Genomic DNA, 21,454 nt, shown 5'->3' with positions numbered 1-21,454 from the left:
ATATTCAACAATATTTGTCACTTTTAATGTTTTGTTTCAGCTGATATAAACACCATTTTCTACAGCTTTTTAATACAAAAATAATAGTTCCTCATATACACAAATAAATACAATACTTCCTACACAACCATCTACCCTTTTTCAATCCCTGACCAATTTATTTTATAAACAAGTAAATAATCAATTAAATGAATGCAAATAAAAATAGAAACTGATGTAGATGTATTTCTGTAATTATATACAAATAAACAATTCTTGATAGAAAATAAATCAAATATATATATATATAAATACATAAGAAAATAAATACTAAAATAAAAAATATACGCATTGATTATTGTATTAACTTGCCATTTTAATTTCGGCTTTGATTCTTAATCTACTTATTGATTTATTATTTTTTATTGATTTGTTTTTAAAAATTTTCCATTTGTTTATATTTCTCAATTATATTATTATGTTAATTATTTATTCATGTATTTATTCATCTGTTTGATTATCTATTTTTTATATTATTTTTTAAATTTTAGATTATTTTTTCATTTTTTAAATTACATTTTCATTTATCTGTCGGTGTTTGTCCAGTTGCCTTTAGTTTTTTCATATCCATTTTTTGTATTTCCGAACTGTTATTTTATACCTGTTTTTAATTTTCCATCTTTTTATGTACTTTATCTGTTTATTTATTTGTTTTGATTTATTTTTTATTTGTATTTCTGAAAAATGATTTAATATTTTTATTGTCCGCCCATCTGTAAATTGTTTTTATTTCCCATGTATTTGTTTTTATTAACGTGTGTGTATTTTTTGGTTGATTTAGTTTTGTATTTATTTATATTAATTTGTATTCCTGACATATTATTGTATATGTTTATTATGTATTTCTTTGTTTTTTTTTATTGCTGTATTTTATTCCCATTTATTTGTATTTCTGACTTATTCATTTACATGTTTTTATATTCACTTTGAATTCATTTAAATCTTATTCAATTGATTATTTATTATTATTATTTATCTTGTGTGTAACCCAACCAGAAATCAGCAGCAGGCAATGTAAAGCAAAATGGAGGAGGGGGCCCCGTGAAAAATGGAAGACGGCGCTGGGGCCAGACCCTAGCCAAAACGTCGGACAGTTTGGATGATCTGGATCCATCGGAAACGGCTGCTTTTTACTCCAAGAAACCGAGTTTAGGGAACTCGGACGAGGAGAGGAACTTAAAGAAACATCCGACACAGTAAGTGAGGGAGGTTGTTGGGCAGGTGGTGGGCAAGCTACGGCCCAAGGGCAACAAGTGGCCTGTCAGGCTTTTGTACCCAGCCCGCCAAATGTTAAAGATGTAATGATGATCTATAAAAAATGGTAGAAGTAAAAAAGTACTACCAAGTGCCACTTTTGTCCCCAGTTTCCCCAACATTCAAAATAACAAGCTACATTTTTATTTCCAGCTATTTATTTTTTATTTCTTCATTTTATTTATGAAGGTATTTCCTGCCAAAAACACTTTTGAGCTGCCCTTTTTGCATTTTGATTTTTTTCTATGCGCATTAAATATACTGCTTGAAGCAGGGGTGTCAAACTCGTTTTAACTCGGGGGCTACACTATAGAACAAACACTCTCTTGGGGGCCGGAGAGAGAAAGAAAAGAGAGAAAATGAAAATAGGAAGAGAGAGCAAAAGAAGGTAAAAAGACACACTGAGAGACATAGACAAAGAGGAACAAAGAAAGAGAAAAGTAGAGATAGAGATAATGAAAGAGGGGGAGATGGAGGGTAAGAAGAAATGGAGGAAGAGAGAGAGGAAGAGAGAGCGAGAGAGAAAAAAAGAAAGAGAGAGACAAAGAGAGAGAATATGAGAATCAAAATAGATGAAAAGAGAAATAGTGAGAGAGGGGAAAGAAAGAGAGAGAATGAAAGAAAGAAAACCAAAGAAATAGAGAGAAAGAGAGAAAAAGGAGAGAAAGAGCAAAGGGGAAAGCAAGAGAGAGAGAGACAGAGAAAGGAGAGAGAATGAAAAAAGGAGAGATAGAGGGTGAGAGGAAATGGAGGAAGAGAGGGAGAGAGAGCGAGAGAGAAAGAAAGAAAGAGAGAGATAAAGAGAGAATGTGAGAAACAAAATAGATAAAAAGAGAAATAGTGAGAGAGGGGGTAAGAAAGTCAGAAAAAGAAATAAATTCAAAGAGAAATAGAGAGAAAGGGAGAAAAAGGAGAGAAAGAGCAAAGGGCAAAGCAAGGGAGAGAGACAGAGAAAGGAGAGAGAATGAAAAAAGGAAGAGAGACCAAAAGAAGGTAAAAAGACACAGTGAGAGACATAGACAAAGAGGAACAACGAAAGAGAAAAGTAGAGACAGAGAGAGAGATACAACTACAGCGTCTTTGTGAGTGGCACCTGGCTGTCAAGTGGAAATATTTCAACCTGCAGCTCGTTTTTCTCTTGCGCTTCCCTCAGCGTTGTCTTGCGGGCCGGACAAGGCCCTCGGGCCGCCTGTTTGACACCCCTGGCTTAAAGGGACAGGGTGTAATATTTGACCACTAGATGTCACTGTATTGCGCTGTGCAACTAAAAGGCAGTGCTACAAAGTACAAGGAAGATTACAAACTACGGAAACTAAGTGACCAAACCCCAAGATTTTACTCTTCTTTTGCCAAGCTTTTCACTTTTGTTTTGTTTTTGAGAGGACCCGTAGCAGCAAGATGGCAGAAAATCATGTCAGCTCCCTCTAGGTGAGCCTCATTTTTATGTAAGAAAAAAATGAAAACATTCTCGACCTCTGATTATTAAAGAAATAAGCACAATTATCTAATATTTCATGAATTTCTTTGCTTATTATTCAAATCAAGATTTTTTTAATGAAGGTTTTTTTTTAATCTCGACAAAATGGTAGATTTTTCTGAATAACTTAACATCTACATGTATATTTTATGTCTCATTTTTTGTCTATAAATAGATCATTTCATCAAATTGGTTTTGAAAAGCTTAGAACTCATGCAAAGCAATGTTTAAGTCCCTTTTTAAAGGGACATTGTGTATTATATAGTGCCTCCTGGTGGTAAAACAACTCAATTCATTAAAAAACAATATTAATTCGAATAATAAGCAACAATACATGAACCATCATGTCGACTAGCATTTTTTTAAAACTTGTTGGTTGAGAAATATGGATTTATTTCATATAATATGAGGCTCCCCTAGGGGGAGCTAACATGATTTTCCGCCATCTTGCCTGTACCTGAAAATCTCAAAAGGCTCGGAATGTATAGTAACTAAAACGATGCGTTTTGATCACTTCGAGTCTCCGTAGTTTGTAGTCATCCTTTGTAGCAGATGCATACATCACACAGCGACATCTAGTGGTCATAAAATAATAACACTGTCAAAGTTTTTGATGAATCTAGAATGGCAATTTTCTACGTTTTTTATGCAGGGTCAGCGAGAATAAACCCCTGTATACCTTTAGCACTATTACAAACCTCCCCAACTATATTAAGGCTGTCCCAGGAGACTCCAATCTCCCAGGATCTGCAGCTCGCCAGCATTACCTAAGCCAATCGAGATACTTGCCGGGTAAGAGTCTGAATGTGTTGTGTGGAATTAGAATAATCAACAATTTCTAGATCTACGTTGCTTGTTTTTCAAGGTGTGATCGGCAAGACTCAGGTAAATGCGGGAGACGAGGTCCTGAGAGGTATGACGTTACGAGACTTATGGGAGAACTCCTCCCACGTTGTCAACAAGCCACTCGCTCCCATCGGAGCGGGTATATCCGTGAACAGAGCCTACCCGGGTAAGACGTTATTAAGACACAAGCATTGGTTAGAGCTTATCTTTATTCTGAAGGTTTTCAGCATCTTGATGATACTCAGTGTTTGGTTTTCACGACTAGACAAAGAAGTAATTTGCCATACTTTTTTATCATTTGATTTCTAGGATCCTACAAAATAAGGGTTGAAGATGTAGTAAATTTGGGTGGTCAACTCAAGTTTCAACAACATTGATTGTCGAATTGCATAGAATAGAATAGAATAGAATAGACATTTATTGTCATTGTTACAACATGGGATATGTTGTGACAACAAAATTGGACATGGCACTCCAGTACCACATTTTACAGTGAGGATAAGGAAAACAAAGAGATAAAGGAACAAAGAAGATGTTTTAACTGTCTTTGTTGTATAGGCTTTGTTTCTTCCGGAGGGGGGGTGTAGGAGGGGGTGAGGGACAGACAGAGATGGGCGGATCCAACTAGATGTTTGATCTTACTGTACACACGGTCCAGTGCGTCCATTGAGTAGCACCACATACGTTTTTTAGATACTTTTATGAGGGAAACCGATTAAAAACCTCTTAGTTCATCTGAATGATGGCTATACAAACATTTTAAATGAAATATTTTCACCTTTTTTGAAAGATCAACCTATTATAATCAAGGCACACACGCCTTCGGATTTAAATAATTATCTCTACTGTTCATCTACAGAAGAAGCTTGAATATGAAACTAACTATTCATCCATCAATCTTCTTCCGCTTATCCGGGGTCGGGTTGCGGGGGCAGCAGCCTTAACAGGGAAGCCAAGACGTCCCTATCCTCAGCCACTTCCTCCAGCTCATCGACGGGATCCCGAGGCGTTCCCAGTCCAGCCTAGAGACATAGTCTCTCCAGAGTGTCCTGGGTCGCCCCCGGGGCCTCCTGCCGGTGGGACATGCCCGGAACACCTCCCGAGGGAGGCGTCCAGCAGGCATCCTTATCAGATGCCCTAGCCACCTCAACTGGCTCCTCTCAATGCGGAGGAGCTGTGATTCTACACAGAGTTCCTCCTGGATGACTGAGCTTCTCAGCTTATCTCTAAGGGAGAGCCCGGACACCCTACATAGGAAACTCATTTTAGCCACTTGTATCCGGGATCCTGTTCTTTCGGTCATGACCCATAGTTCATGATTATAGGTGAGGGTAGGAACGTAAATCCACCGGTAGATCGAGAGCTTTGCCTTTCGGCTCAGCTCCCTCTTTACCACGACGGACTGGTACACAGGGTACAGCAATCAAATCAAAAATAAAAATGGGGAAAAAAACAGAAAGAAAGATGGATTGGGGTCTCGGCTGGCATCATTAGGATGGAAAAACAACATAGTTGGCTTAATTCAAATGGTTTTCTGATGTAATTTGACCTAATTACCCTTTCATTCACATCAATCAATACCTGGAACTATTGTGAAGAACTCTGGTTTCAGTGTGTTGAGGGTCCTTGCCAGTCTGCAGTCCTCAAACCTGAACGCCCGGTCGAGACCAGAATCATTGAAGCGGTGCTTTGAAGACTTAGTTGGCTGCTGGCAGCTGTCCTTGTCACAGGGGTGCTTTAGCAACTATGCTAATCTTCGTCCCGACAGTGAATGAGTGTACTGGCCAAATCCGAACGGTTGTTCTCTGACTAAGTAGTACTTTCTTGCTGGGTTGTTCAAACTGAACTTTTTGGTTGTAGGTTTTAGACCAGGGGATGTTGTATTAATAATCTGAGGTCTGTAATAGTCTGTGGTCTGTGCAGCCCTTTGAGATTTCTTGTGATATAGGGCTGTACAAATAAACAGGATTTGAAATTTAAAACCTAACTTCTCCTTACCAGAATTAAACAGAAGAAAAGCCTTCTGCGACTTTCATTTTTTACAATCTGTCACTTAAAGAAAAGTCACACTGCCTCTCGATGCCCTTTTTCATCAAAATAATTCGTACCCAGGGTTGGGTAGGGTTACTTTAACTGGATTACTTTCAATTACTTTTGGATGACTCCAATACCAAATATGCTAATAAAAGACAAAATAAACTAAATATGAATAAAATGATGACTCACAACACGTGGTAAGATTCAGATTCAGATCTACTTTATTGTCATTCTAGTACACGTGTATACAGAACGAAATGTCGATGCATCTGACCCCCAGTTTCCACAGTTTCCTTGAATGTACAGATATAAATAAAGTTGTATTGTATTATGGCTACGTATAGTATTTTACCATAGTGCCGATAGTGCAAGAAGAGTAGCTAACCAGATGTGCAAAATGGGCAGTCAGGTTAACAAGTCAGGTACACAGTAACATTAACACTGTAACAATAACGCTGTAATTACAATAGTGCAGAGAGCAATGTGCAAGCTTTCTCTTCTGGCTTTGATCTCTTTGATCTCCGGCAAAACTAACATAAAATGCGACAGAAACAAAATGAAAATAAATCCAAACAGCTTGCCAACATCCTTTTTGCCGTTCCATGTATTCCGTTACTCCCAAAGCCTGCACAAAAATTTAGTAATTTTATTCATATTTAGTGTATTTTGTCTTTTATTAGCATATTTGGTATTGGAGTAATCCAAAAGTAATTGAAAGTAATCAAGTTAAAGTAACCCTACCCAACCCTGTTCGTACCGCATCCACTGTATTATTTGTAAAGTTGGTGTTACCTTACTAAAAACAAGAGTCATACAAGAAGAGTTCGTAATATCCTTTATTTATATTGTGACTAAGGTTTTGAGTTTTCACTTTAAAAATATGACTAATTTTTGGGGATCCTTTCTTTTTAGGGAATTTTGTGAGTACCAAATACAAACTGTCCACTTGCTACATCCCTTCATTGCAGAAGAAAGAAGTTGGCTCTGTGGGGCAGAGGATACAGCTAGCTCCTCTAGCCGGCCATCATTCAGGTAAAAACTTCGTCGGGACGTATGTAACTCAGGGTTTCTCAACCTCTTGAGATCCAAGGAACAGTTTTTTCCCTAAAAAAAACCTCAAATGTTTAGAAAAATGTCAATCTCGGCTCCAGTCTTGGTTTTTAACGCTTTGATCATCAAAATAGCCAATAATATAACCCAAGTTGACAATATGTTTTATCCACTGTCTTCAATATATATAGTTGTTTTTTTTTACGCACAGCTTTGTCTCAGGAACTAGTACCGAGAAATAATTTTTGTAACGGATACAAGGCCCACCTAAAACACAAAAAAATGCCAGAAAGTGGAAGTGTGCCTTATAATCCAGTGCGCTTTATAGACTGGAAATGCGGAACAGTACAATAAAATGCTTCTGTAAACAGTAACAATTTATAAACAAATTAAGGTAATTTAGTTGTGAAATCAGATTTCACGATGTTACTGTCCCATGACATAAGATTTTGATATATATATATATATATATATATATATATATATTATATGTGTGACTGAGCGAGTGAGTTGTCTGTCCCCGTGTGCCCTGCGATTGGCTGGCAACCAGTCCAGGGTGTCCCCTTCCCACTGCCCGATGATTGCTGGGATAGGCTCCAGCACCCCCGCGACCCTACTGAGGATAAGCGGTGCAGCTGATGAGATGAGATGAGATAATATATATATATATATATATATAAATTAATGCAACCTTGTAGTTTTAATTTAATGTGCCTTATTGTGCACTTAACATAACTGTATGAAAGAAATAACTCACAAAAAGAGGACTTTTTGAAGGTAGGCCTTATAGTCTAAAAGTACGGTCATTATTTTGGATGTTTTTTTAAATTAATTCAACCATTTCCCCCCTTAACAAACAACTAAATTCAAAATAAAATATAAAATAATTAAAGTATAACATAAAATAAGAATTCATTTCAGGTGAATTGGTCGGTCCAAATTATCCCTAGGTGTGAATGAGCGAGTGAGTTGTCTGTCCCTGTGTGCCCTGCGATTGGCTGGCAACCAGTTCAGGGTGTCCCCTGCCCACTGCCCGATGATTGCTGGGATGGGCTCCAGCACCCCCGCGACCCTACTGAGGATAAGCGGTGTAGCTAATGAGATGAGATGAGATAAAATAAGAATAAAATAAAATCTAAAGGACGACCAGGTCGATTGTGACAATGGCGTAAACAGTGCATAACAGTCGAAACAACGAACAACAGTGCAGAAAAACAGTCAAATTAAAAACTCTGCCATCCTATGCAATCTCCTTTGCAGGTGTCCAACAATAAAAACACCTAATTATATGAAATGTTCACAAGTTTCACGCCGGATGAAAAGCTGCTCGAGCTAACCAACTAAAGTCTGGTCTCTGTGTTTGACACTTCTTCTCAGCATGTGTATGCAGATGTTATTCTTTACTCACTCTTCTCCTTTCAGTCATTCGTTCCTATTCTCCTGAAAATAAAAACGACCAAACAAAACGTTCAAAACCAAAGACCAACTCATCTTTGAGTTATGCTAATGAAAGTATTTCTTTGTGTCCTGAACACATACATGCATCCATACTTCCCGAGTCCTACTTCAAATCCACAATCTGGCTGGAAGTATAAAAGACTTTTCTGAATACTTTTTTCCAGATTACGAGGCTTGGAAGAAGAAGACGGACAGAAATCAAGTGGCGAAAGGGGGAAGCTACTCTGCACTAGCGAAAAATTCTGCCAATATCCTGACTAGAGCTGCAGCAGTACAGCCGGTACACGGCAGGGTGGACTGGACTTCTAAGTACGGCGGAAACCGGTAGTCGCTGCAGGAAATGGCTCATTTTCCATGAACAGAATTGCTTTTTTAAAACTTTGTGTTAAGCAGAGATAGCATCTATAACATCTCAATGACTCATTCATACCAAAAACTAGAGATTTTTGATACAATTCAGACTGATATAAAAACCTAAAGTCAAGTCATGTTTATTTGTATAGCTCTTAATCAGTAGAAGTCCCAAAGGGCTGCACAGACTTACACACTACATACTTGTATTACAGCATCCCCTGATCTAAAACTTACATGAGGGCAAGGAAAATGTCAAAATCTCAACATGAGGTAAATGAAGAAACCTTGAGAAGGGGCCACATATGAGGTGATCCCCGTTCCAGGATGACCAGGCCAAAATGGATGTTGCGATGGCTTTAACAAACAATACACAAACATCGTCAACGAGACTATTTTGAATATTCTATGGCTTATGAATCACCTATGTTTCATGTTAAAGGGACACTGTGGAATATTTGACCACTAGATATTGCTGTATTCTGTAGTGCAACTGTAAACGAATGATAGAAAGCAAAAACAACAAATACTGAGACTCAAAGTGACCAAACTCCACCATTTTACAAGGTTTTGGGGGGTACCCGTAGCAGCAAGATGGCAGACAATCATGTCAGCTCCCTCTGGATGAGCATGTTATGTAAAATACAAATGTTTTTAACGTATTCATATTTTAAAAATGCATGTTTATGATAGTTGAGGCTCAAAGTGACCAAACTCTACCATTTTACAAGGTTTTTGGGGGTACCCGTAGCAGCATGATGGCAGACAATCATGTCAGCTCCCTCTAGGTGAGCATCATGTTATGTAAAATAAATCAAAACATTTTGAACGTATGAATATTCAAAAAATGCATGTTACTTTGATAGTTGATGCGACTCAAAGTAACCAAACTGCACCAATTTACAAGGTTTTGGGGGGTACACGTAGCAGCAAGACGGCAGACAATCATGTCAGCTCCCTCTAGGTGAGCATCATGTTATGTAAAATACATTTTTTGAATGTATTCATATTTTAAAAATGCATGCTTATATAATAGTTGAGACTTAAAGTGACCAAACTGCAGTATTTTACAAAGTTTTTGGGGGTACCCGTAGCAGCAAGATGAGAGACAAACATGTCAGCTCCCTCTAGGTGAGCATCACGTTATGTAAAATAAATAAAAAAAAATTGAACGTATGAACATTTAAAAAATGCATGCTTTTATGAAAGTTAATGTACTTTTGCTTCTTATTCAAATCAATAGTTTTCTTATTAAATAATACATTTTTTTTTCCACTAGGAGGCGTTATAATACACAATGTCCCCTTAACTAGTACTAATACCAATGACACATTTGGGTACTATTACTACATACAATTCTCTTCCCTTTTAACAAAATGACAGAGGTTTTTGAAGAACTACATTTAAATCTCAACAAAATATTTTACTGGAATTTTTACTTTATTAGCTACAATCAATACCTTAATGTCAAAGTTTAAACTTGAGATTGTAGTAGAAGAAGAAAAGAACACTCTCTGAGTCTGAGATTTAGGTTTTTGATAGCCACTTCCATCGGAGGTACGTGCTTCCAGAGGGAAGAAGAACACCCACTTCTTTTTTCAGGAAGCTCATTTATTGTAAAACACAAGAAGCAAACTACACATCTGATTGGTTCATACGAACACAGGAAATGAATCTGATTGATTGGTTTAGACCGGAATCACATATTTAAATGCAGTGTATAATGTCGGTCGCTAGATGGTGTGCAAGTATAATAAATGATACATCACAGCAGTTCATTGTTTGAAAATAGGAGTCTTGAGAAAATTACCAGCGGCCTCCAAATTGAAGAGACAAAGTTCCTTTGGCTTGGGAAGCTTATGCTTTTATCCTTCTGTTGTCTGGGGTGGCCAAGAGGAGTTCTGTGCACCTGTTTGCAGGGTTGGGTAGGGTTACTTTAACTTGATTACTTTCAATTACTTTTGGATTACTCCAATACCAAATATGCTAATAAAAGACAAAAGAAACTAAATATGAATAAAATGATGACTCACAAAGCGTGGTAAGCTTTCTCTCCTGGCTTTGATCTCTTTGATCTCCGGCAAAACTAACATAAAATGCGACAGAAACAAAATGAAAATAAATCCAAACAGCTTGCAAACATCATTTTTGCCGTTCGCTGTATTCCGTTACTCCCCAAGCCTGCACAAAATTTAGTCATTTTATTCATATTTAGTTTATTTTGTCTTTTATTAGCATATTTGGTATTGGAGTAATCCAAAAGTAATTGAAAGTAATCAAGTTAAAGTAACCCTACCCAACCCTGCCTGTTTGATAACAGACAGGGAGCACACCAGTGGCTATAGAGACAAAGTTCCTTTGGCTTGGGAAACCTACTCTCCTGAACCTGAAGGCGTTTACGAAATCGTTAAACCACACACTTATTGAGCACCATAGGAATATAAATGTAAAAGTATATATTGGATAGAATATAGTATAAAAGACACATTTAGACCATAATTTCCCTTACACTTAAAGAAGGGGGCGGCGACATATTAGACCAAAAAAAAAACACACAAAAAATATGTCTGGAGCCTCAAAAAACATTTAAACCCGTATATGAACCTTAAAAGGAATAAAACATATACTGTATCCATCTATATTCAGTGGAAACCGTTAAGAATGTTTGTGTCTTGTTAGTCCTCCTACAGAAACCATATATTTTTCCATTATCAATTCATTTTCAAATAGCGCCAAGGAGCCACTAGGAAGCGCCATGTGGATCCAGAGCTTTTGGTCGCCGACCCCCACCTTAGAGGGACAGTGTGTACTATTTCGCAACTCGAGTAAAAAAACTTCATTCATATAAAAAAATATTTTGATTAAATAATAAAAATAACAATTTTCACGGCCAACCAAACAGTAATAATAGCGATAACAATAATAAGCCTAAAAGCAGTCATGTAATCATGGGCAATATTTGGGTGTCTTTGTAAGATAGCGCTAGAATATGACATGGGCAACTTTTGCGCCAATTTATTGCAACACATTCAGTATCGTAACATTTAAAGGGACAGTGTGGTAGTAATCAAAAAGCTTAAATCAATAAAAAAAAACACAATTGATTTAAAAAACAAGCACAAATGTACAAATTATCTTATGAACACACATTTTTTCGAATATTTGTTGGTCAAGAAATTAGCATTTATTTACATATGAACCGCATCTAGTTGGGGCTGACATATTTTTCTGACATCTTGCTGCTACAGGTACCCAAAAACCCTTGAAGGCTAGGCAAAAAAAAAATTGAGGAGTAAAATTGAGCAGTTTGGTGACTAGACTCCGTAGTTTGTATATTTCCATCTTGTTATTAGCACGATACAATTTAGCGACATCTAGTGGTCAAATGATACACACCGTCTTTTTAAGTAGTTATTGATACCGAAGACGGATTCAGTCACCATTACTACACAACGATCCCTTACTTTCTACAAAATGAGATATTTTTGAAGAAATACTTTTAAATCCTACCAAAATATTCTACTGGTATCCGCTATCGTCATGAAAAGGGAGAGTGTGAATTTTTTGACCACTAGAGGGCGCTTTATTGTGTAGGCGCCACTGAAAAAGTGTGCTAAAAAGCACAACAAAGTATAGATTTACGGTGACCAAATCGCAGCATTTTTCTTACGCGTAGCAACAAGATGGCGGATAATTATGTCAGCTTCCTCTGGGTGAAGCTCAAAATACATGCTAATTTCTTGACCTTCGAGTATTTTGTAGGTTTATATTATTCATGGTTTTTGGCTTATTTAAATCAGGGGTTGGCAACCTATGATCCGCGTTCCAGCAGCGGCAAATAATAGTGATGCTTTTTTTTTTTTTTTTATAAATGCGCATTTTTACCTGAAATTTAGACATTTTCAGTCGGGCACCGTGCTGTTTAGAGGCTTTACGGTAGCATCCCTCCTCCTCTGCTCCATGTGTGAGCGTGTGTCGGCGCGGCGGCGAGGAGAGGAAAGATCCGTGTTTTAACCCAGCCAACAAAACACAGGCGATAAATGAACGAATCACAACAGCTCCTCCAGCGAAAAAAAAATCGTTCTTTTCAGCCAGCGTGGACAGAGGACTGAGGCTTTGAGCAAAAAATGACTGTGCTGTTTGTGCATTATGCTCGAGAGCGTTGTACCTCAAACATCAAGTGTTAAGCGTCATTTCGAGACGAAGCATAAACACGAATTTAAGGACGAGTCTGACAAGGCAGAGACATTAGAACGGGTTGTTTCCAGGTACAACCCTCACTCTGAAAACTTTTGTCACTGCTACACACACCACCACTGTAGCAAGGTATCACATTGCTCATTGTATCGCTCAGCACAGAAAACCATTTACTGATGGTGAAAATCTCAAGTTTTGATATTTTCTGCAATAAGATTTCATTGATGAATAGTATGGTAGCTGTCCATAGCACTTGTTTTTTGATTGTAGTTTATTGTTGATGAAGAATGGTTGATTCTTGTGGTAAAAAGTTGATGTCATGGATGTCTACAGGCCTTTCCACATGTTACTCACATTCAGTTTTTAGTTGATTGATGAACAAGAATAGTTGAAGATAAAATTGGTCAGTTGTACGATTTCAATGTATATCCATGTTGTATACTTGGACTGGTGAAAAATGACAACTCTATTGGATATAAAAAAATGTTATTAATTTAGGTGAGACACACTGATTTACAAGGAAATTTAAAAGTGACACTCTACACCGAAAAGCTTGCTGACCTCTGATTTAAATCAATAAATTTTATGACTGATATTTTCTTGCCACTACGGGGACCTAATTCATTCACACTGCACCCTAATAAAGACTAGTATCAGCACCTAAACCTGAACCTCGTACAGGTGCTTGCCCTACTCCGTCAAAAACCTTTTAAAATATTCTTTAGAGTTCATTCAATTTTTTTAGGTTAAAGGAGAAGTGGTAAAGGATCTACATGTAGCCTTATATAGGAATGTACTATTTTATATACTAGCTTTAATGATCAAGTATTGTTTTTAATGGAATAATGACATAGCCTCCATTTTTTTCCACGTTTTTAACCAGCTAGTCCAAGTCTGTTCTGAAACAATAGGCTACATTTGTTAAATTTATACAACGTATTGTACATTTTTTGTATTTTTTTTGTACAAATACACCAATAAAAGAAAATATGTGAAAAGAAAAAACGCTGTTTGTGTATTCTTAATTTTTATTTCAATCGTTTTTACAAAATGAGTTATACATACCATAGAATTTCCGTCTGTTAGGTTTTTGGGAATATCATTTGACATTAACCAGAAAAAACACTTTCATTTTCTAAGAGCACATGGAAGAAGCAAGATGTGTCGTCATCAGGTTTGCTGAGGTTTGTTTAGTAGTGCCATGCTGAGTTTCGCCACCATCAGAAGACTTGGAACACAAAGTGAAAGGTTGGTTATCGAGAGTGTAGGACAGGCGTCTCAAAGGTACACCCCGCGGGCCGGACCGGGCCCGCAAACTGATTCGATCCGGCCCGTGAAACAATGCCAAGAGAAGCACAAGAGAAAAACAAGCTGGATCATATCAAACGATGCTGTTTTGAACATGTCCAGTAATAAATATACCAGTGTCTGAAACTCATGACAAAAAGTTACCGGACACCAGGGCAGACAACTCTGAAAAGTTGCCTGCCCAGCCATAAAGTTGCCTGCCCCATTTTTCACAACTTCAAACACAATAAGACGACTAATCGCAAAAAAAAACATTGTTGCAAAGTATTAAGGATCGATAATCAGAATATATAACAGAACAACACTTTAAAATTAAGTTTATTATAAATCTACTAATAACATTCATTGCATGTATATCGTGGTTTTCCATCTGCCATCAGTATGTACCTGTATTTACTCATCTTCATTCATGCAATGTTTGCGTTGCGTCGTCTGCTACAAGCCACGTGAACTCCTCTTTCCACGATGCTTTTAATGTACTTTTACTTTTAGTAGCGTCAAAAATGTTCTTCGCTTCTTTTGAATCCTCTGCGGGCTGAGGTTTTGGCTTGATTCCTAACCACTTCTCCATTTTTATTGTGTTCTCTGTGCGTCTACTTTGGAAAATGATATGCAAATGCATGACCTTATAACGCTCGGGAGAGTCCAGAAACACGAAGTTATTCGATGCAAATTATGGTCCGATTGGCTGCAGAGTATGCAAATTACCAAACGAACCGAAATTCCGAAATTTCCAAACCGATGAAGATTTCGAAATGTTTTTTTTTTTTTTTTTAAATTGAAAAAGTTGTTGGCCACTCGGGCGGAGAAGTTTTGCAAGTTGTATGCCTGACGTTAAAGATGCACGCCCCAGCCGTCCATGAAGATGTAATTTCAGACACTGAATATACAGTCATACCTCTACTTACGAACGTCCCTACAAACACATCTTTCAGGGTACGAGCAAACTGAGCGTAAAGAAATGACCTCGAGGTACACATTTTTTTTCAGGATACAAATAAACGGACCAGCACCTAGCAGAAACAAAAAACTTATTGAGGGAAATAATCCCTTAAATATCATTTTATAATCACGTTTTACACTCTGGATCATAATCCAAATTTAACTGAGCTTTCGAAAGATCCCTAGCCATACAGCTAAGGCAAAAGCAATGTATTGACCTTTTTATGTATTTATTCTAAAAAAATTCAGGGAGTTATTTAAGTTTTGATGTACCTTTATACAAGTTACTCCACTGGTTTTTTTGGTTTAAATGAAAATTTTAGTCATATCAGTAGCCTAGATGGTAGTGTGCCCGCTTTGAGACTGGGAGGTCGCTGGTTCGCGCCTCGGCCGAGTCATACCTAAGACTTATAACATTGGTAAAATGGCGGCGCCCTCTGTTGGCTGCGGCTGCATCGGCTCGCTACAACGGGTCAGGTGTATCGACATTTCGTTCTGTGTACATTGTTACAAAGAATGACAATACAAAGGAAATTATTATTATTATTATTATTATTATTATTGTGTAGAAATTCAAATGTATTCACTGTAAAAGACACCAGAGAGTTATTAAAGTGGTATTTGAATTTCTAATGAATATTCTGTTTCTTTTTGCATTAAATCCAATTTTTTACACCAGTTTTTAAGCTTTTACAGCAAACCAATATTGTCTCTAAATATCTGTTATCGGGCTCCTCATAAAACAAAATATCGATATCGATCGATCCTTAGTTTTTGACTACAGTGCGTAGCTAAAATGAGTTTGCCCTTCTTGTGTAAGAATTCAAAATGCAATGCAAACTACCTTGCGCCTGCCATGAGACCAGCAGGCATGAATTTCTTGGAGCCGTAGAACCTTTTGCCCATGACACCTGTCAGCGCCCCCGATGTAGCTGAAAGACACGTCCCTAAATGAAATATCCGATATCGACAAAAAAAAAAATGACTGTACTGTTTAAAAAAAAAAAGCCTAACCTAGTGACAGCCAAACATTATTGGGGTCGTTGGAGATCTGATATGCGCCGACGCCCGCAACACCCCCGAAGAGAAGCCCGGCAGCCAGGGAGGGGACACTGCCTGGAGAAAAACAAAAAACCACGGAAGAAGTCACTGCTTAATGATTTTGTTTCCCCTTAAATCAAAATGTATGCGTCGATAAGACGACAACGATAATTATCCTCGTATAATATTTGCCGGGATGAATAACAAAACGGGTCAGTTAAGCTGTAATTACCACCTGACCACCAGGGGGCGCTAATGCAATGAAACCGCAAGTTCTGGACTCATATTCACGAGACGAAGAGGGTGACGAGGACCAGACAATCTTTACCGGCTCACACAGAGTCAAAATTTTGGCAGAAACTAGACTTAAAATGTGATAGCAAAAGATGTGATAAGTATCATGATAACGATATCGACTGATAAGAAATATAACAATTTTTGTTGATATCGCCCAGGCCTAATTTCGTGTGTTTGTTAGGGATCTTGAATTCCACTTTAAATTGGTTATTTGAAAAGCTGAAATATTATTCTTGTATTTCAAAGTTTGTTTTTTTACAGTGACAAGTTTTTTTTTTTTAACTTACATTTTTGTGTTGAGTGTTTAAGGATTCAGTGTTACATTGAAGTTGTTTTTATAAAAATGTAAGGAAAAGATCACTGTAGGCTGAAAAAATAAAGGCTATTACGATATCGAAAAAAAAAAAAATTAATCTTTATTGTGCATAATGTTTCCTTATTATAATGCCCCCTATAGGCAGGTACGCGCTTTGCATGGTTATCTGTGTGTGTGTGTGTGTGTGTGTGTGTGTGTGTGAATGGGTAAAGTCAGAAGAACATTGTAAAGTGACTGATTGAAAGCGCTCCATAAAGGCAGTCCATTTACCATTATTGGTAATATCTCAATTAAAGAGCCATTTGGGGCCTGGAAGAGCTGCCTCATTTTAGTCAGCCGAGCTGGAAGAGCCAGTTCTCTACCAAAAAAAAAAAGCCATTTCTATCAGTAGTGCAAATTCACAGGTAGAAAAATGTTAATATTTTTTCATTGTGAAAGAACACTTTGTCTATCAAGCTTTCCCCCAACCAAATGCAAAACGAATAATATTTGTTAACATTTTAGTATTTTTAGACATTTTAGTATTTTTTCTCCCCTGGCATGTTCATTTATTTTTCTTTGTATTTGTTTCTTTGTACAATTGATTGTAATGTTACGCAACATTGCAATGCAATTTCTGTATGGAAGTGTGTACGCATTTTGTCCAAAAAAAGCATTGGATCATGTGACCATTCAAGATAGCCATTACAAAGACAAGCACAACACAGTCTTTTTGTGTTGTTGTCGTAATTGGTGGTTGCCACGGTAACGGTTCATATTGCATTCACTTGTCATTGTTCCCTGAGGATTAAGCAAGGTCCGTCGTACACCTTTTTCCATGCCCAAATTCAAGTCCTTTATAGGACTTTCAAATTCAATTTTCCAATTTCTCTAGTACCATTAAAAGAAATCGAATGTGAATCATCCGTTTTGCAGATACACAAATATACCTGCGATTTACGTACGCGATTTTTAATCTTGTGTGAGCATTTATCAAAGCATACATTTAGATCTTGAGTAATTTGAGAATATATTTATTTTTAAAGGCAAACCTCTCCTTATCAAGGTGTCGGGTAAAAATTACAGTAATATGTTGCTTACATTTTCAGTTGCAGGACGTTCTTCCCATTACAATTTATTACTGGGAAATGCTACCATCATTTAAACATGATCCATAACGAATGTCCAATATTGATAAGATAACACAATTTTTTAGAGCCCTGTTTAGGTGTAGCATGCACCCGTCTTCTTGGGGGCAACCCGTCTGGGGCGATGACAGTTAAATGACAATGCAACACAAACTAATGCGGGCTGCCTTTAATGACTGGAGAAAAAGACATGGAATGGCAAAGGAAAGCCACCAGACCAGCCGTGTCTGCGTCATTTTTAAGCAGACTTGATTTCTGTTTATCCTTCGATTTGATATCTATTCAGACTGCTAAAAAACATGGCAACAATTTCCAGCATTTACAAACACTTCATTCAAAATTCAAGCGCTTTTCAAACCTTGAAAACACAACGTTAAAATTTAAACATTTTTAAAGATTTCAAGCACCCGTAAGACCCAAGAATAAGGGAATCTTCAGCCAACTGACACTGATGATAAGAAAATGGAAGTGTAACATTTTTGATAGATAACTTCCACAGCTGTTCAATCCAGATGTATAAATTGAGGACTTGATTTGTGGATGTAAATGTTAAAATATTGTCAGTATGTTGTAGATAAAAGTGAATAAAGTACTGTTAAGCCTCTGTTTTTTGTTCCTGTTCTGTATAATCTGAAAAATGTTGGTAAAAACATGGACTAATTTCTCTGGAAGGGCGTCCTAAATGTTTCAAGGATGTCACTGCGGTGTTTTGTATTTAGATGGCATGCGTTTTTTAAAGTAGCATCTTACTGTTGTTTCCTCGGTGCCGCCACGAAAAACACAAAGGAGTGGCATAGTATTTCACACCGCAGTGTTTAAAATGTAGCAAAAAATTAGCGTCTTGGAGTCCTGAATTTATGGTACTCCAGTTAGCATCGATGCACCTACCTGCTTTTACATAGCCAATGACACCTCCTGAAGCCACCAATGCTGCATATCCATATCCAACCCAATCCACAGACATGATTGATACCTGTTGGTTGTCATCAAGGACATTTAAATAGAAAAAAAAAAATCAACATTGTGAAAAAGGTTTATACAAGTCTTTTTCTAATGGTAATGCACAACACAATGGAAACAGTTACACTTGGCGAACATTTTGTACATTTCATTGCAAACAATCTAAAACCTGTTAACCAGCTGAAGAAGGATCTGGAATTTTGAATTTGTCCTTCGCGCTTTCGTTGAATTTTGGGTGAGAAGAATGTTGGTAAATTAAGAGGCTGGAGATGAAATGCTTCTTGAGAAACTTTCATTGGCAGACTATAGTCTGGTGGCCACCGCAGTACAGGTCTTCGATCGGACAATCTTAGCAATAGACTCTCTGTGACATTTTGAAGCAGGATTTTTATACATTTTTCAGCCTTGTAAAGGTCAACAGGAAACCGCAACTTCAGCTATATGCTTGTCTACCTTCGTACATGTTTGTGTTATCAGACAATTCTCAGTTTCCGTTCGTTTTTTGAGGTGTTGTATAGGTCAACCGGCAACTGCAACTTCATCTATCTTCATCTACGTTTGCACAGTTTCGTATTATCAGCCAAATCTCCGCTTCAGTTCGTTTTTTAAGGCGTTGTATAGGTCAACCAGAAACCGCAACTTCAGTTCTCCGCTTGTCTACGTTCGCACATTTTTGTGTTATCAGCCAATGTAGTTTCAGTTTGAACCTAGGTCTCGTGGTTTCTTGACATCAGACTGAACTTTTTTCTTTTGCTTGAAGTTCCTGAAATTACTTTAAACTTGTAGTTTGCATTGAAAATATCCATTTATAATAAAAGCTGATGTATTTCATGTACAATAAGTCTACACAACCTAACATTTTTTTGTTTAATAGCGAATGCTGTGCCAGCGCCGTGTGATAAAACTTAAGGATTTTGCTTAGGCCCCAAAAATAAAATTTTGATTCTTGCACTCTTTCTGGACGCTCACAATCTTGATAGATTTTTTTAAAGCGACACTGTGTAATATTTGACCACTGAATGTCGCTGTATTGTGAGGTGCAACTAAAAAGCACATAGAAGAATGCAAACTATGGAGACTCCAAGTGACCAAAAAGCAACATTTTTCTTCTTTTTTTTTTTGCCCAGCCATGACTATAATTCTTAATGTAAGTAGTATTTCACAGGGCTACACGGTTAACCGAAATCTAACCGATATTCCGATGTGACGTAATGTAATCGTATAATACAAGATACTGCATTTTTTTTCAATGTTTTATAGTTCATCCTCTGTGTTTTTTTCCTCTTTGTTATTTGAGTAATGGACAGCTTAGGGCCATTTAACATCGAGAATTTTTAATGCCTTTGAACTAAAACTTAAGACCAAGACAACAACAAAAAAATCCAATTAAAACAAAACAAAAAAAAACACTAAAATGAATTTGTGGCAATTTTAAACCAACGTTCATTTTAAAATAGCGCTCTCCAACGTTTTAGAAATTGAAAGCAATAAATAAAAATGTTTACAGTGCTCTATGGATCCTGAGCCAAAACTGACAGATGACTACTCATTCCAAAGAACTCTTCCGCTACATTCATTAAGCATTGTATCATGATGCATTAAGAAAGACTTTTTATCCAGTGTAAAAAAAAATGGAATAACATAACACTGCTTTAACGTGACAAATATTGAGTGTAGCATCATAAAAACACAAGCTAAGAAAAAAAATAAACTTTGTACCCTTTGGATGTGGAAGAATGATAAATACGAGTATATCTTCGTGTTCACACATTCAAAAATTGGATTGAAGGCATTTTAATACCATTTAAAGCCTTAATTTAAGATTTATAAATTCAATGCATTTTAATACTTTTCAAGGATCTGGAGGAAACCCTGAATAAATATACTTTAAAATAAAAGTAAAATAAGAAGAACAATTTAGTATAATTGTTAGGGGCCCAGGTCAGATTTTAGATAATCAACTTAACATTTTAATTAATCCTGTTTTGCTTGACGTTTTACTGATTATTTCATAATCTGAACTACCTCCTAAAATGCACAAGATTTTCTCTATTTTAGAGCTAATATAGTAAAACAACCACGGACACAAAATGCATATTGTAAGGATATTACTACAAATAAAATAAATATGCACCGACAATATCGCATTATGCAAAAAGTGCGTTTCATTTAACGCGCGTGGCTGCAGAGATAAGAACATTTTAAACGGGAGTGCTAGCTATAAATACGCTCAAAGCATTTCTACGTATTTAAAACAAAAAGCGTTTCAAAATAAAGTAAGTTAAGTTAAATTTGACGTATGATCTGTCAATATAATACAAAAAAATGTGGAAAAAATACAACCTTGCTAGGCAGGTTTGTCCTCTGTCGCTGCCGAGACTACGTTTCTTACCGGAAATGAATTGCTGTTACACAAATGCTTCCCGAACTGCATGACGGGAATTGAAGTTGGCAATCCCCCTTTTTAAGACAATGAACCTTACAAACACAACGCGGTACCTGTTTACTCACAGTAAGACGGACTATGTTGCTTTCTAACCCCAAAAATATGTAAATATATTTACTTTATTCATCAAATAAGCATTGAAAAAATCCGGGAATTAATTTTTAAACAACTTTGACAGATATTTTACCTTAAATTTTTCTAAGGTTAAGAAATCCCTTTGTTCATAAAAATCGGTTGAGAAACACTGGCCTTAAATATATACGAATACCTTAACATGTATTTTAGAATTATTGTATTACGATCTATTT

At 36.8% G+C, this 21,454-nt stretch overlaps 2 protein-coding genes across 5 annotated transcripts in view; one reads left to right on the top strand and one right to left on the bottom strand.

The window, feature by feature from the left end:
* The window catches only part of mak (male germ cell-associated kinase), a 32,389-nt gene extending 18,684 nt beyond the window's left edge, over positions 1–13,705 (top strand). For 2 of the 4 annotated variants that reach the window (XM_088322115.1, XM_088322116.1), the window contains exons 10-14: positions 1,036–1,235; positions 3,423–3,562; positions 3,636–3,782; positions 6,566–6,685; positions 8,326–13,705. In XM_088322115.1, coding sequence (XP_088178241.1) covers positions 1,036–1,235; positions 3,423–3,562; positions 3,636–3,782; positions 6,566–6,685; positions 8,326–8,489 — 771 coding nt within the window. In that variant the 3' untranslated portion in view covers positions 8,490–13,705. Of the gene's footprint in view, positions 1–1,035; positions 1,236–3,422; positions 3,563–3,635; positions 3,783–6,565; positions 6,686–8,125; positions 8,216–8,325 lie in introns of all 4 variants that reach the window. The other 2 variants (XR_015847549.1, XM_088322117.1) reach the window with 2 other exon arrangements.
* A 14-nt stretch (positions 13,706–13,719) lies between these two features.
* tmem14ca (transmembrane protein 14Ca) lies at positions 13,720–21,133 on the bottom strand. Its single transcript, XM_088322114.1, has 5 exons — positions 21,044–21,133; positions 18,629–18,713; positions 15,974–16,075; positions 15,804–15,891; positions 13,720–13,937 (listed from the first exon to the last, which is right to left on the bottom strand). Exons 2-5 carry the CDS (start codon positions 18,702–18,704, stop codon positions 13,880–13,882), a joined length of 324 nt encoding a protein of 107 aa, XP_088178240.1. The 5' UTR covers positions 18,705–18,713; positions 21,044–21,133; the 3' UTR covers positions 13,720–13,879.
* Positions 21,134–21,454: the final 321 nt, after the last annotated feature.

The sequence above is a fragment of the Urocampus carinirostris genome, chromosome 18 (genome assembly GCF_059441175.1).
Source record: "Urocampus carinirostris isolate Australia breed hairy pipefish chromosome 18, RoL_Ucar_1.0, whole genome shotgun sequence".
Taxonomy (NCBI): Eukaryota; Metazoa; Chordata; class Actinopteri; order Syngnathiformes; family Syngnathidae; genus Urocampus; species Urocampus carinirostris.
Note: the sequence above shows the minus strand (reverse complement) of the source record. Positions and strands in the feature narration are given on the sequence as shown.